The sequence below is a fragment of the Vicugna pacos genome, chromosome 8, assembly GCF_048564905.1.
Source record: "Vicugna pacos chromosome 8, VicPac4, whole genome shotgun sequence".
NCBI lineage: Eukaryota > Metazoa > Chordata > Mammalia > Artiodactyla > Camelidae > Vicugna > Vicugna pacos.
The window spans coordinates 66,293,200-66,305,713 of record NC_132994.1 but is presented as its reverse complement, the minus strand read 5'-3'; the positions used below and the strand labels follow the sequence as shown (position 1 = coordinate 66,305,713).

General features: G+C 39.7%; 1 protein-coding gene across 1 annotated transcript in view; it reads left to right on the top strand.

Moving 5' to 3' along the window:
• The window catches only part of SYNE1 (spectrin repeat containing nuclear envelope protein 1), a 427,466-nt gene that overhangs the window by 277,035 nt on the left and 137,917 nt on the right, over window positions 1-12,514 (top strand). The window contains exons 94-96 of the mRNA XM_072966061.1: window positions 45-206; window positions 8,082-8,276; window positions 9,921-10,094. Coding sequence (XP_072822162.1) covers window positions 45-206; window positions 8,082-8,276; window positions 9,921-10,094 — 531 coding nt within the window. The remainder of the gene's footprint in view (window positions 1-44; window positions 207-8,081; window positions 8,277-9,920; window positions 10,095-12,514) is intronic.

Genomic DNA, 12,514 nt, shown 5'->3' with positions numbered 1-12,514 from the left:
TAAGGGGCTGGGAAACATTTAGTAATATCCCTTTCCCTCTTTAGATCAGCGAAAAGCAGCGCACACTCTATGAAGCATTGGAACGCCAGCAGAAGTACCAGGACTCCCTCCAGTCCATCTCCACGAAGATGGAGGCCATCGAGATGAAACTCAGTGAGAGTCTAGAGCATGGAAGGAGTCCAGAGAGCCAGATGGCCGAACATCAGGTAAAAAGAGTCATGACTTCAATTTCCTGCATGATTAAATAGGTGCAGTCGTAGGGCTGATTGCTCAGCCAAGCATGTATTTAAGAGAGCAGGCTGACCTTTTTTTTCTGTATCGGTTGTTACAGAGTAAAAAGGATTCCAAGTGATTTCCAAGTGGTGGTTGTTTCTACCACCAGTTCAGGGAGAGATCTAAGAGGGGAAGAAAGAAATTCAGATCTTGATGTTGCTTTTTTATTTTCATCACACACAATGTATTTCCTTATAGTCGCCACATTATTTTTATTTTGTTTTGAACCATTGTTGTAAGAATAAAATGTACCCCCCAACCCCCACCTCATCTACCTTCTCTGGGTATTGTTATTTGAAGAAACTTAGCCAGTGTGTGCCCAGCACCTCCTCTTTATTACTTAAGAGAATACCTTTCAGGCTTCAGTGGGCAAAGAAGCGGTTGAAGAGTAACAGATTCCAAGTTACAGTCTTGTGGTTATCCCAGACTCGAGTCATTCTTTAAAAGGTAAACTAGACAACCCTTCAGCTTTACATGAGAAGCAGAGATGACTCAGGAAGATATTGTTAAAAATGCATCAAGTTAAAATGCACTGTAAATCAGGTGTACTTCAATGGAAGTTGTTTTAGAAACAGATGTATGCTAAGAAAGTGCATAGATTAAAATCTAGTTAATGCTTTAGCAACATTATCAGATGTACTGTTAGTGCACAACCAGGTTTTACTGGATCCAAGGGTACTGAGGCATGCAGTCACCAAAATATGAAGTCACCATGATACAGGAAGATGCTCCCTGCCCCCGACCAGGAACACGTGACAATCCTGTCAAAGGCAGAGGAAAAGAAAGATACTTTTAGATGCAAAGTAAGAGCTATAAAAGCATGATATGATGTATGTATCTATCAGACACCGGAAAATTTATCAGCTTTAAGAGTGAAACTCTGTACTTTATCTTTTCTCTACGTAACATTTTTGTAGTTTTAAAACCCAAGATAAACTTGGAATACAGTGCCTGTTCATGTGTGTAGTCTAAGATAAAACTGCATTCTTTTACAATATAGGACCTTGCAGCGTAACACAAAAATGAGAACATTTCATCTAGAGGTAGCGTATTGAGAAATAGTGGTTTCAGGTTTCTGACACTCTTGTAACTTTTTAAGATAGAGATCCGAGTGTATAGCATCCATTTTTGGGCCTTATTTTGGTAAAAACAACTTTCTGCGGGTCTTTGCTATCCTAAAGTCACCTGTAGTCCCTCTGGCTTAGGGAGGGGGCTGTAAATATTTAAAACTAAAATTAACTTTTGTTCACCTGGATCAAAACAATCATGAGGACACTCAGGGTCTTAGGTGGCTACTACCTTGCTGTTTTTCCCAGAGCATCCCAGTCCTCTTTAACTGATACTCTGGTTTTCTAATTGTCAACAGACACCTCACTGTCACCTGAAGGGGTTGTCTGGGTGGCCCCAATGTGCTCCCTGGGGCTCTGTGTGCCCTGCTGCCCACTACCCTCCACCGCCAACCTGTGCTTCACGGGACCTGGAGGGGCAGGAGAGCTTCCATCCATTTGGTTACAGCTTCCTTTTAGCAACCAAAAGGGATTTGGCATAAATCATCCAAAGGCTGGATTAGAGTGAATTTGATTGTCACACACTTGGATTATCAGAAGCCGACCTCCCAGGAGAGGATTTACAGAATAGGACTCTCTCTACCTTTGGGTACTTTGGTATCACCTCCGCCTTTGTTCAAGGCTCATCATTCTCGTGTCCCAGGTGACAGACCACAGCTCCCAAAGAGCCTTCCCAGGCCCCCCAGGATTTAGGAACTGGTCTGAAAGCAGGATCCTGAAGGTCTGCCTTGAGCTTCCAGAGCTCCTAATTAAAATGCAAATTAACTCCCAGTCACCAGCCTCACCCTGCCTCTCAGGCATTAGTATGAAGACACACACAAACTGAGTGTAGAGCAAAATTGTTATTATGTTCAAGGGATTTAATGGAGAAAACTGAGAACTGCACATTAATGCTGAGTGTTATAAATTGGAAATGAACCTGTTACTCTTCTTGTAATTAAGGCCAACCCCGTGACTTTTGTCCCTTTTCTAAATTGGGAGCTAACAATTATAGCAGTGAGGGGAAGTGGCTGATTCAATAATTAGCCATCATTTGAGCTTAACAATTATATTAATGCTCTAATGAGAGGGGAAGAAATATAAATAATGTATAATTTCTCATATCATCACAAATCTAACATTTTCCATCTGACCTAGTTTTGCTAACTTTTGCTGTCTGTACCTAAATTCTGCAAATTCTGGGACAGAGCTGCCCACATGAAAAGCTGATTGTATCACAGTATCTAAATCGGTTCTTGACTTCTGGAATGATACTTTAAAAATCCCAAACACTATTACAGAATTACTATTTCTAAATGGAATGTGGGTGAGAAATTCCAGTAGGCTTTTTGTATTTTCTAAAAGTTAGTAAAAATTACTTCAGTTGTTATTTTTTTTCCCCAACATTTGGAAGTATTTCTTGGAAGTATTCACATTTCTTTAAAGAACTAATATAATTCCTACATTTTTTCTCTAAACACTTGTCTAAATCCACTGAATCTGAGTGGAGTGCTATGCCTTTCCTGTTACCCTCTTTAAATTGTAGCTTAGATTTAATTTTAAGACATTAATGCAGTTCACAAGCGGACTTGTGGCTGCTGTTTTGAGTGTTAAGCCCTCCGATCAGGGCCTTCACGATCACGGGCACCTCATGCCGTCTGGGCATGTGTCGTTTTTGCCACACCAAACTCAGTCATGGTTAGTAGGCAGAGCTCGGGGGTTATTTTGGTTCTGTTTCTTTAATATACATAACAGTTCAAAGTTTGAAATGAACTGAGATGACATAGACAGTTCTGAAATTCACAGTGAAACTCACGTTTACTTTTGGTTTTGAACCAGACAGGAGCTCCATGTTCTCCCCAGAGCGAGTCGTTTTAGAAAAGCTCAAGGTAGTTCTCTGAACCACGTACATCATGTACACGCCCTCCTTATAAGCACAAGTCAGGAGCCCAGAGAGGTGCGTTTCATCTCCCTCTCTTTGATTTTGAGTCAGATGTTGTAGGAAAGCAGCTGGCCACCAGTGAAGACGTATTTGACTGCTGGATCTTTATGTTTTCTTTTTAATTGAAGTGAAATTCACATCGCATGAAATTAACCGATTAAACGTGTACAATTCAGTGGCTATTAGTACTTTCACAATGTCATATCAATCACTTCCTCTACCTGGTTTCAAAACATTTATGTTACCACAAAAGAAAACCCCATGCCCCAGTAAGCGTGGCTGCTGGATCTTCCAGTTAAAAACTGCAGCAACCTTCCAGAAGTGTTCACTCTCCCTTGAGAGTAAACTGAAGCATGAGTGGAGAGGCTTGACTCCAACAGGATAAACACGGACAGTTCTAGGACCCCTAATTCTTTCATCATTTACTGCAGAACATTCAGAGAGCTGTTTTTAGAACACTGAATTTGAAATGGAAGGTGGTAACTTCTCTGTACACCTGGTTGGTCTAATCCATTGAGATTAAGGCTTTTTTTTTTTCCTGGTTGATTCATGGTTCAGACACCTGCTTTATCTGTCATGAAGTAGACTTTATGTAACTATATGTGTTGAGCACCTACTATGTGCACAGCTGAAATAGACAAACCTTTTCATTAATATATAGTTAAAAAGTCTGCTTTAGGGGTGGAGTGAATTACCAGCAATGTGGTTGTGGATTACAGTAGGAGAAAGAAATAAAAGGAGACTCTAGCCGTTTTTTTGAAGATAGGGATTTTGAAAATTTGAAATGATAGCAGGAGTGAGTCGGAGGCACTATAAATGTAAATGTGTGAAGAAAGGCATGGAGGAGAGAATGGGAACAAATGTGGTGTGCAGTAGTGAGGGGGCTCTTCTTATATAGAGGATCAGTGCAAACAAGACATAATGAGGTCACTCTAGTTATGAGGAAGCCCTTATAACAGACCAGATGATATGAATTTTGTCTTTTTGGCAACCAAGTACCCAAAAATGATTCTAAAGTGCTGGAAAATAATTTACTGGACAAAAAGCATTTTGAATGTATAACATAGAATAGTGGTCTGTAAATGTGTTACAGTCCCATCAAAAAATATCCCAGCCAGTTCTGTGTTGGAGATTGATAATTCTATAGTGCATTGCGAATGTATGAAAAAGTGTATATTGAAAGTATAAAGAGTCAAGAATAGCCAAGACTACCTTGAAGAAGATGAACAGAATTGAAGGGTGTATCCTGAGAGTGAGACTCAGAAAGCTATAGTAATTATGATGGTGAGGTATTGGCACAGATGCCAAGTGGGTCAATGGAACAGAATTAGAAGCCCAAAGCACCCTCACACCTACAGGGACACTTGGCTTAGGTCATAAATTGTACTGCCAAACAATGGATGAAAAATCATCTTTTCACTAAGTAACACAGGATCAATTAGATATCCATAGGAGAAGAAAAGGATTTTGACCCCTACGTACACTGGACACAAAAATTAAGCTTAGGTGTGTTGTAGATCTAAATGTGAAGTTAAAAAAAAAGTTGTTAAACAATGCTTCTCAAAGTATCTGCAGTTTTCAACCTTTTTATTTATTTTTAATTTCTAACCCATCACAAACCAATGCTTTTAGTAAAATGAAATATTGCTTGGCTATCATGTCAGTGTAAAATTGCTATAAAAGTTTCTTAACATTTATTCTCTATCTTTATCTCATCATGACCTGGAGACAAACATTTTGCAGACTGGTACCATTTCTTGGACCATACTTTGAATAACATTCTCCTAGAAGATAACATGTGAGAATATATTCAGACAGGACACTGTAAGCCCTAACTTTTCCAATGAAGCAAAATACTGATATATTAGACTACAATAAAATGAAAAGCTTCTGTTTATCAAAAGATATCATTAAGGAAGCCTTTACCTGTTAAGAGGGAGCTACATCACAAAATGGGAGCAGATATTTGCAATACTCAGAACCAAAAGAAACACAGGCACTCCTATCCAGAATATGTAAGGAAAAGGAAAGACTCCAATAGAAAACGGGCAAAAAGTTTTTCATGGGCAGTCATAAAAAAGGATCTCCAGATAGCCAGCAAGCATAGGAAGAGGTGCTCAGTCTAACAAGTCATTAGGGGAATGCAAATTGAAGCTTCAGTGAGATGCCGCTCTGAATCCACTAGAAAGGCTTAAATGAACAAGATCCACAACCAGTAGAATACGATGCAATGATGAAAAGGGTCAACTCTTTCTACATGAAACAGCAGGACTGTCGCAGTCATGCAGGGAGCGAAAGAAGCCAGACACAAAACGGTACATCAGGAATGGTTCCATTCTATGGAGCTCAGAAACAGGCAGAAGTAATGTATGACGTTTGGAAGTCAGTGCCATGGTGATCTCTGGGAAGGAGAGAGGTAGTAACAGGAGGAGGTCCAGGGGCTTATAGCGTCCTGGGAATGTTCTGTTACTTGATCTGGGTGCCAAGAGCATGGGTTTGTGCGGTTGGTAAAAATTCATACAGCTGTATGCTTATAGTCTGCACTTTTATAGATGTATATAATAATTCCAGTATAATAGTTTATTTAAAAAGTCAATTGGACATGATAACACTCGATACTAGGGAAAGAAGGGGTTTTTTGTTGTTTTCTTTTTTCATGTCTATTGAGAGCCCACTCTGAGGAGGCAATGTGCTTGCAGTGAAGCGTGCAGTCCTCTAAAGAGGTGAGAATTGTGCAAGTAGGGGGCGCGCTGGAAACTAGGAAATATTGACAGCTGTAAAGTCTGTGATTCTTGGCGTCATGATTGCCCCTCCTGAGCTAGGGCCCATTTTCCTAGCACTCCATTCAAATCCCAAATAAGAATTTCTCCTGTCAAGATTCCAGTTAAACAGGAAGTCATAAAATACAAAAAATGAGATGGTGTATAACTGGGATGGATGTTAAGCAGGAAAACAGGGTGCTATTGATAGAGAATAATAGGGATTTTTTTTTAGAGTGGGCGGTCAGGAAAGGCCTCTCTGAAGAAGTGACAATTAACCTAAGGCTCAAAGGATGAAGACAGCCATCTCAGGCAGAGTGGGAGGAAGAGTGCTCCAGTGCTTTCGAGAACAGCATGTACAAAGGCCCTGAGGCAGAAAGCCCTGGGGGTCCTGGAGTAACTGAAGAAGACAGGAATGTAGTGAGCAAGATGGGAGCCTGGTCCAAGGGGCAGGCGAGGAAGGAGAGTGAGATCGGACAAGTACATTAATGAGTTTGAATTTTATTTTGCAAGCAAGAAGCCACTAAGTATTTTACAGCAGATGAATGAGAAGATCTGATTTACCTTTGTAAAAGGTCACTCTAATTAATTCATGAAGAATAGTTTGGAGTGATAAGAGTGTAAGCAGGTACTCCACCCAGTAGACCTTGAGAGCAATTCAGATAAGTTGGCTGTGACGTAGATGGGAGTGGAGGAGACATACAGCACACGTTTTGGAGGTAAAAGCAGTTGGACTTGGTGTTGGATGTGGTGACAGAATGTATGAATGACTTCTAGGTCTCAAGCTTGGGCAATGAGAAGGGAAGTTAGTTTACTGGGTTTGGGAAGGCAGAGGAGGAAGCAGGCTTTTACACAGTAAGATGGAGATACCCATGACATTTGCAAGTTGAACATACAAGTCTAAGATTTAGGGCTGATGTGTGGGTTAGGGATATACCTTTGTAAGTGTCAGAGAGAAAGAAACTTTCCTCTGCCCTTCTTGGTTCTTCTAGTGATCTAAGAATTAAATTGACATGAGACAGATAACAGGAGAAAATCAAACAAAATTTTAATAACATTTATAGAGGGGAGAGACCCAGGAAAACTGAGTAACTCACCAAAATGGTTGAAACCCTCACCTTATATATCATCTTCAGCTAAAGACAAAAGAGTATATTGGGGGTGGTGGTTTGGGACTTTAAATGGGAGGAAGACAATTCATGTGGAGGTGGAAAAGCCGATGTTTGGTAAACATTTGTTTGCTGGGCCCCCACGGAGACAGTGGGACACAGAGTGAGTGGACCTGATCTCTAAGAATTTCCCCCAGCACACACCACCCATTAATCTCTGGTGGGAGCTCTATTCCTGGAATAGGATCTCTATCTAAATTCTTTAGGCAGTTAAAGGGAAGGTCAAAGTTTTTTCCTGAGTCTTTCGGGCCTTGGTTATTTTCAGCTCGAAATCATCTGCACGCCAGAGACATTTTGGGGTGGCAACTTTTGTAAAGAAAGGGTTTATAGCTTTGACAATGGATGTCACCTGGGAGAGAATGTGAGGAGAGAAAAGAAGGCCTGGAAATTAGCCCTGGAAAACTTCATATTTTAGAGATGGGGAGAGGAGAAAAATAAGGACAAGGTAACCACGTAGCAACAGATGACAGATTTTTCCTGTCTTGTGTCATGTGAGTTTGTGATTAAAACGCGGTGCCGTTTCAGACTTGGGGAAGTTCAGAGGGGGAAGAATGTTGAGGAAGGAAGTGATGCATTTTATTCTCAACACAGAATTGTGGACTCAGGCGTAACTGAGCATACCCCATCTCCGATTACAGACGAGCCTGTTGAAAACCAGAAAGATTAGTTAACTTGTTCAAATCCGTTTAAGTGACTGATACAGATGGTTCTGAAATCAAAAATCCCCTGACAGTCAGTCTGGTCCTGTCATTTTGAAATGTAGGCTATCGGCCCCCTATTTGCTGGTGAAACCACTTCCAAGTGAAGGGTCTTCTCTCATCTCAGACCACGGGAGGCTCAGCTAGCCCGAAAAAATGCCTACGTGAGTGTGATTCCGCAGTCTCTCCCGCAGGCCCTGATGGATGAGATTCTCATGCTGCAGGAAGAGATCAGCGAGCTCCAGTCGGCCCTGGCGGAGGAGCTGGTGTCCGAGTCCCCGGAGTCCGACCCCGCGGAGCAGCTGGCCTTGCAGTCCACGCTCACCGTCTTAGCAGAGCGCATGTCCACCATCAAGATGAAAGCATCTGGGAAACGCCAGCTTTTGGAGGTAACGAGCATCCCTGAAGGTGCCCTTGGTGTCCAAATCAACCCTTACTGACATATGGACTGCGTATGTGATCTCCACCCGGGAGAAGCTGGCGTGTGTGTCAGGGTCGTGAATAGAGCCCTGAGTCAGTGGGTTAGGTAGGAATGTGTCTTTTCACCCCTTTCTGACTCATTTCAGGCATGAAAAACAGACTGGGGACAGCAAGTACTCGGTAAATATGAGCCTTGTAAAGAATCATTGTAGAAGGCTTGCATAATGGTTCGCCATGTTTCAATAAAAGCATTTTATGAATAGGATTAATACTACTGTGAAGGATAAATCCTTAGTCACCATTAGGCAATTCAAGCACAGTGATTCATGGAAATATTCTTGTAGTTCTGGTGCTCATGTTCCTTAACTTTAAGATTATTTAGTAGCGAGAGAAGTTTTAGTCATGATATCGTGTGTGTTAAAATAAGTTATTTTCCTGTAGTTGTTGTTTTTCCCTTATAATTCCTGGCCCTAAATGCATATGATGTTCATATTGTTTCTTATAATTTACAACGTCTGTGTCTCTGTATCTCTAGGGTCTAGCAGCTTCTCTGGCACATTATCAGTTATTATACGCACTTAATATTATTTTATTTAGCTGCTGATTATACCATCATTCAGTTAACCATTGCCCTATGGTTAGGCATGTAGGTTATTTCTAGTTTTAACCATTATAAAATTAGTCAAGTCATGTAGTCATATATTTTCTTGTTTTGAAGAAATTTAAAATCAACGTGTCTGCTCTGTTTAATCTCTATTTTAAACAATTTAATTTAAAAAATTAACTAAAAGTAAATAGATTATTAATGTAATAATTTTTAAAATAAAATATTTAGAGCATCTTAAGAATTACCTTTTAAATTCATTAATATTGTCCTTAATCGCTCTATGAAACCCTTGTGGAATTTTGAAATGAAGTGATTGGCCTGGATTTTTTTTCCCAATTGAAGTACAGTCAATTATAATGTGTCAATTTCTGGTGTAGCGCACAATGTCCCGGCCATGCATACACATACATATATTCATTTTCATATTTTTAATATAAATTATTTTTCATCACTAAAAAAAAAAAACCCGAGAGCTAACTAAAATTTTTGAATTTGATCCAGTGACACTGGGCCACCCCTTCCTATAGAAGATCAGTTGCCTGAAATTGCGTGGTGCTGCCCTCCTTAGGTGGACCGTATATGTGCTTCAGTTTGCCATAGTCCCCACCACTCCCTAAAATTTCCCAAACACTGAAGTCAGATATCTATTGCCATTTACCTAATGTCTTATGCTGTTGTTTTGTTCTAATCCTTGACTAATTTCTAGCATTCACGTTATCTGCCTTGTCCTGTAGGTGTATTATTTAAGAATGTTTAACTCTAGGCGCACATTAGAACCATTGGAGAAGTTTTTAAAAAAACATTTATCTTGATGCCGACCTCCAGAAAATCTGATTTACTGCTCTTTGATGTGGCCTAAGCCTAGGTTTTTGTTTTTGTTTTTGTTTCTTGAGTTTCACAGGTGATTCTAACGTGCAGCCAGGGCTGACAACCGTCGCTCGACTGTATTGAATCCTAGTGATTTCATGTCAGGGCGACCTGTGTTCCGTTCTGCTTAATTCATTAGGAGAAGTTAAATGATCAGCTGGAGGAACAGAGACAGGAGCAGGCCCTTCAGAGGTATCGCTGTGAAGCCGAGGAGCTGGACCACTGGCTCTTGAGCACGAAGGCCACTCTGGACATTGCCCTGGGGACACCCGAGGAGCCCATGGATATGGAGGCCCAGCTGGTGGACTGCCAGGTACAGAAATGGTCTGGAAGGAACATGCCAACATTACAGGGCACATTTTTTAACTACCGAAAACATAGTGGTAGCAGTTTGGTGTGGTTATAGGATTTTTCACAACACATGTACTTCACATATTTAGAGAGTAGACAAATAATGCCTTATAGAAGCGTAAATGAAATCCAGACTCGGACTTAGTCTTTTGAAAAGTTTTGCCAATAGTATTTTCTCTTTAGAAAATTGTCAGCTTCCTGAAGGACATTTTGTAAAGACTGTCGACGCCGTAACACTTACAGGATCTGTACCTGGTGGCTAATAAGGAATACAAACCCAACGAGAAGAATTAGTATCAGTGAGTCAGACTGTGGCTGAACACAGCAGGAGGTATCGCTAGGTGGCCTCTTGCAATTTTTTTTCTAGTTGAGACATGCTATTTGGAAAATTTGGCAAAACTGTCAGTTATAGGCAGACAGACTGAACATGAGAAGATTGTCTTTCCAATCGGAGAATTTCCTTCCTCTGATGTGAGGTCTCTAGTAATTAATGTAAGGAGTAATGGCATTGTGGTTTTTACTGTAATAATATTTTCTTACCTCTTTATTATGGAAACTTTCAAGCACGCATATAAGTGCAGAGAATAAATGATGAATTCCTGGGTACCAATCATCGAATCTCAAAGATCATCAACATAGTAGACTTTACACATGAGTGAAGTATGCCTTAAAAGCTCTTTCATTTAACTAGTTAGCAAGTCTCTAGAAAACCCGGCCTAATCTGTACGGCTAAATGCCAGTAGGCAAGACTTCCTATTTCTCCCTTTTGGAATTGTAAGAAATATGCAAAAGCTGTTAATTAATGAATGCCATGTTTTTTTCTTAATATGTAGTATGTCATTCTGCTCATCCCTTTTATGATTTGAGGTTTTTTGGTAATATTAATTATCATTAATTTGTCTTTTTTAATTCTTTGGGCAACTTATTTATGTGTATTCCAAGCATCACTTCCTTGATGGCAGAGATTAGAGAGCCACGTGTGAGTGTTTTCTATTCTTTAGATCATCTTTTCTACAGTTCCTTTTCTGAAAAGAGACATCTATTTTTAGCATTCCCCTCCAGCACTCGAAATTATCACATGCACTAGCTTTTCAAAATTATGTTTCATCATAATTATTCCCACCTCTGCCCTTTGGATGTCTCTACTTTTATAGTTATGCATAAAGTCCTTGGTTGAGTTAATGTATTTCAGGATTTTTACAAAGTATTGAATTGGTATTTTGACAATATTTTTTTAAAACTCAGAGCATGTGGAATCATAGAAGTTCACGCAAGTTCCTTCATCCATTCAAATCCAGCATTTAAGCCATTTGTATGATTATAACTGTGGGTATTACACGGAATTCGGACCCTATTGTGACCTTTGGGGCCCTGGGTACTTTGCTTTCATGAGCCTCTTCCTCTACAAAAATGCTAAAAATTACATTTGTGTTTTACAACTGCTTTGGTACAGAGATTAATATAACCTGGTTGGGTTCATTGTTATATAGAATTACTTTTTTTCTTCTGATTTTAAAAGAAATTTAAGTTAAGACATTTTCTCGGGCCCCTAAAAGTGGGCCCTCAGCACCGTGCCAGCTGTGCCTACTGGAAAAGTCAGTCCTGCACAGAATGATATTTGTTCCTCAAAACTAATCCTCCGGAAATCATCCTTTAAGCCCCACCCCTTGAAAAATCTCACTCTTCCCTTTAGGTCTAGATTTTTGGTTCACAATTCTATTCTTAGAAGTTGATGGTAGTAATTCTGATTTTGTACAGGGAAATAAAATGCCTTTTCTTATCAGTATATAATTGAATATAAATTAGGAAGTGCACTTCAAAGAGTTCAGAGTTAAGGAATATGAAAACATAACAGTTTCTGTAGAAAATATTATTTGTTTTGCTTGGGGGGGGCTGTGTGTGTGTTGTTGTTGATCTTTTTTGGTTTTTGTTTTAAATCTTACCTCGGAAAATGGGAGGCCATTTTGCTGCTTTTCTGGATTTAGCCTCCATTTTAAAAGAAAACCTTGTAGCACTGGAGAATTGTCACAGAAAGTGAAAGTAAAATTCTTAGGAAGACTTTCAGAAATGTGAGGTTAAAAATACGCTATATAAAAAGCAAAAATAATCTAAATCAAGTAAAAAGAGTATTAGTTTGGGAGGAAAAAAGCCAACCCAAAGAAGCAATGTTTTGAAAGAGAGAGAATCCTCTTTAAATTGACCCAAAAAGACTTGATCATGTGATGTCTTTACTGTTATTAGTCACAAGCATCACAATCTAACACTAAAGCAATAAAACAGTTGGAATAATAGGATAACACTAAGGCGTGGTCTTTTCTCCTTATTTGTCCGCTATGTAAAATGTGCTTTCCGTAAGTTCTTCATTATATAATATCTGATCTT